The following is a 4,050-nucleotide window of genomic DNA, read 5'->3' as shown; positions in this document are numbered from 1 at the left end:
GAGTCCAGAATGAAGGCTGCGCAGCAGAGTGGACTTGGGGGCAGAGATTGTATAACAATGAAAGAGTTTTTCTTTTACGTTTCAAAGAGAAAAGCTAATTGGGGGTGGGGGTGGGCAGGGAGAAAAGTACAATAATGAATGACTTGAAACCTTAAGTTTCTGTAAACATTCATTAAAATTAATTTAAAAAATTAATTAGGGTTGCATAGTGGAATGTACTTAGGGCGGTGAGGGGGTGCGGGGAGATTGTGTACCAGGGAGGGAGTGTTTCTTAAAAGTAAACTTTTAAAAAAGAGGAGTGAACTGTGGGCGGGGGGCTGAGCGGAGAGAGAAGTGCAGCAATGAATGAATGGAAATCCAAAATCTCTGCAAATGTTCTTTAAAATTATTTAAAACAACAACAACAAAAAAGAGACTAAAAAAAAAAAAGAGAGAACATCACAAAATACTTAGGGAAAAAATGAAAGAAAACTCTCAAATTTCCAGAGAACTTGTAAAAGATTAAAATATATTGAGCTATCGTAGGTCACTTCTCAGCCTATACAAATAATAGTGACCTGTAAAATAAATAATAAATCTAGTAGGAACATAAAAAAAATTAATTAACAAAAAAAAAAAAAACAAACACAACCCAACAACAAAGAGTTCCAAACAAGCACCTAATTGTTAATTTTCCTGTTTATCTAGTCCAAATCCTTAGCAAAGCAAGTTTCCAGGGGTCTTCTAAGAGAAAGGTCTCACAGTTGAAGGAGGTGATGAGACCCTCCTGTTTCCTCTTAACATAGATCAACAGAGGAAACAGACGCTTGTACGTACAGAAACCCTGAAGTTCTCCAGGGCCCTGAACAGATGCTCCAGGAGAAACTCGGCAGAGCTGCCCTTTCTGAGCTTTGGAAGAGGACTGGCTGCCTATTAACTTAACAAGATCTCATCTCACTGAGAATTCTTGAGCAAGTTAAAAAAAAACAACACAAACCTTGATCAGCCTGAGCTAACCATACAACACAGATGATTTAGCTAATTAATGCTTAAAGGGTTAGTGGAGCGTCTAAAAAATTTGCAAAACTGAAATTATGTGTGAAAGATATCTCAAGTATTCAGTAGACAATGAGCATTATTAAATGATCTTTTACTTTAAAACACAATCTGCCAAATCAGTGAGAGAAACGGATAAATTATTAAGTGGTATTGAGGTCACTAACTAGCCATTCATAAAGTGCAGGGTGACATCCAGCTTGCTTTTAACAAGATTTCATATAAACCCAAATGCCACAAAAGAAGAGATTGACAATTTTGATTTCATAGAAAGATAAAACTCCTGTATGTCAAAAATACCTTCTTGTTGTTTGTTTTTATGTGCCGTCAAGTAGCTTGAGACTCAAAGTGACCCTACGTACAACAGCCCAAAACTCAGCTCTGTCCTGTGCCAATCGCACTGTCTCCCATACATACACCCATTCGATTACCCCAGTCATTGAATCAATTCACCTCATAGAGGGCCTTCCCCTCCTGTGCTGTCCCTCCACCTTCCCAAGCATGATGTCCCTCTGCAAGCACCGGTCTCTCCTTACAACATGTCCAAAGTATGTTAGACAGAGCCTCAGAATCCTTCCCTCTAAGGAATACAAGTACAAAAGTCTGAGTAAAATGTGCATAAATATTGTGGGTAAGTTTAATGGTCATAGTTTAAGAAGAACACACAAAATCAATGAAAGAGAACACTATTGATCCAGTAGAAAAATAGGGTAAGACTAGGAGTAAGCAGTTCACAGAAAAAAGTTTAAAAAGCCAATAAACATCTGAAAAAATAATCAATTTTTTTGTTTGTTTGAAAATTCAAAACAAAACCAGTGGCATCATTTTCTACCTCTCAATTTCTCAAAACTGTATACTTTTTAAGCACTCCCGTCTAATGAACGAAGGGGACACAAGTCACCTCTTACAGTGACAAGAGCTATAAACTGGTGCCCCTTTCCCATGGACAATTTAGCAACAGTACCTGATCCAGGCCATGGTCTTCACAATTACCTGCTATGCATCAGAGAGCTGGACAATGACTAAGGATAATGGAAGAAGAATTGATGCCTTTGAGTCATGTTTCTGGAGAAGAGTGTTGAAAATACTGTGAATTTCCAAAAGAACAAACAGAACGGTCCAGGAGAGGGTGAAACCGAGCTGCTCCTTGGAGACTTGGATTTTGGAGTTTCGTCTTACATACTTTGGGCATGTGGCCAGGAGGAAGCAATCCTTGGATGCTTGGAAGGGTGCAGAGACAGTGCAGGAGACAAGACTCTGGGTGAGATGAACTGACTCGGTTCCTGGGGTACTAGGGCTCAGTGTGTTGGAGATGATGAGATTGGCTCTGGATAGAGTTCAGAACTATTGAACACAGGGTCGCTATGAGACACAGATGACTCAACAGCACATAGCAACAAAATCAGAATTACACTGTCAACGTAAAGGCACACAGTTTGAATCTACCAGCAGCTCTGAAAACCCACTGGATGGTCAGCTGAGCTGGTCCCCACTCGATGGTATACAACAACAATCTCAATTTTAAATGCACTTAATAAATCCCTTGCCACTGAGTCCGTGTCAGTGCTTAACAACCCTACAAGGAAGAGGAGAACTGCCCCATAGGGGTTCCCAAAGTTGTAACACTTTACAGAAACAGGATGCCATATCTTTCTCCTGCGGAACAATTGGGGGCTTCAAACTAGCAACTTCTGGATTAGCGCTGCCAATGCAAAGGCAGGTGGTTCTAATCCACCAGCTGCTCCAAGGGAAAAAGATGGACAATCTCCTCTTGCGAGAGATGTTCAGACCCTAAAAACCCACTGGAGGGTCAACTACGAGTCAGCTCCAACTCTATGGCACATAACAACAATAACATGATCATTTGAAGCGTGAAAGACCTTTGACAGAAAACAAGAAATGAACCAGCAGACTCTCAAGTATGAGGAAAAATATAAGCAGGGAAGATTTAAAAAAAAAAAAGCATGCAGAAAAAAAACCATGATCATTGGAGAGGTAGGACTCCATCGTTTGGAATTACATATACAATAGCAGTCACAATCAAGATTCCACTCATGAATGAATGGCAGCCTTTAACATAGTTCTTTGCAAGATGGATCACTTACCACGCTCCCATCCCATCTTTTCCTTGTACAATGATCTTGGCACATTCAATTGTCTTCTTTAAATCTGGATTCAGTAGGGCTGTGGAGACAATAAATGATGATACCATACCACAGCATCATACAGCTAAGTCACAGAGTAACACCAGGGAAGGTACAGAGGGATAAATGTATCCCTAGGCTGTTTGTTCCGGTTAAAAATTCTCACGATAATTTTTTTTTTCAGCAGTGGTAGAGATAGCCATACCTTGAAATCTATGTAATGTGTATTCTGTGTGAGGTATCTTGAGAAGCAGTGAAGATATAGATCATCAGCATGGTACACCAGAGCTGTTCTCACGGATCCTGTAGCCCAAAGCCGGCAGAGGCATAACCGTCACCATAGAGCCAGTTCTGACTCAAAGCCGAGAGTAGAACTGGACAATGGGGTGTCCAAAGCAATGATCTTACGGAAGTAGACAGACACCTCTCTTTCCCCAAGAGGCAGGAGGTGAGTTAGAACCATTGACCTTTCTAGTTGGCAGCCAAGAGCTTAACCATTGTGCTACCAGGGTCCTGGACAAGTGACAAACACCTATAATACAAGGGATATCTGGAATGATGGGGAATGCAGCATGATATGGAGTGCTTTCTTGTTGTTGTTGTTCCATAAAGTTGGACAGCATTCACACCTGAGCCTTCAGCGGGTTTTCAGAGTCACTAATTCACCCTGAAGGAGATTGCTCGTCTTTCTCCCTCCATGATTGCAGGGCAGCTCTTTACCTGTAGTCCACAAGAGCTCCCTGGAATGCTTAGTTGCTGTTGTTATTGTTGTAGTTATGTGCCGTTGAGTCACCTGCGACTCATAGCGACCCTATGTACAGCAGCCCTAAACCCTGCTCTGTCCTGTGCCAAACTTACTGTCTCCTACACA

At 41.2% G+C, this 4,050-nt stretch overlaps 1 protein-coding gene across 1 annotated transcript in view; it reads right to left on the bottom strand.

Moving 5' to 3' along the window:
* The window catches only part of LYZL4 (lysozyme-like 4), a 14,605-nt gene that overhangs the window by 6,427 nt on the left and 4,128 nt on the right, over positions 1 to 4,050 (bottom strand). Inside the window, exon 3 of the mRNA XM_006893065.1 lies at positions 3,141 to 3,219. Coding sequence (XP_006893127.1) covers positions 3,141 to 3,219 — 79 coding nt within the window. The remainder of the gene's footprint in view (positions 1 to 3,140; positions 3,220 to 4,050) is intronic.

The sequence above is a fragment of the Elephantulus edwardii genome, unplaced genomic scaffold (assembly GCF_000299155.1).
Source record: "Elephantulus edwardii isolate Elephantulus edwardi_28Jun2011 unplaced genomic scaffold, EleEdw1.0 scaffold00121, whole genome shotgun sequence".
Taxonomy (NCBI): domain Eukaryota; kingdom Metazoa; phylum Chordata; class Mammalia; order Macroscelidea; family Macroscelididae; genus Elephantulus; species Elephantulus edwardii.
This window is presented reverse-complemented; position numbering and strand designations above follow the sequence as displayed.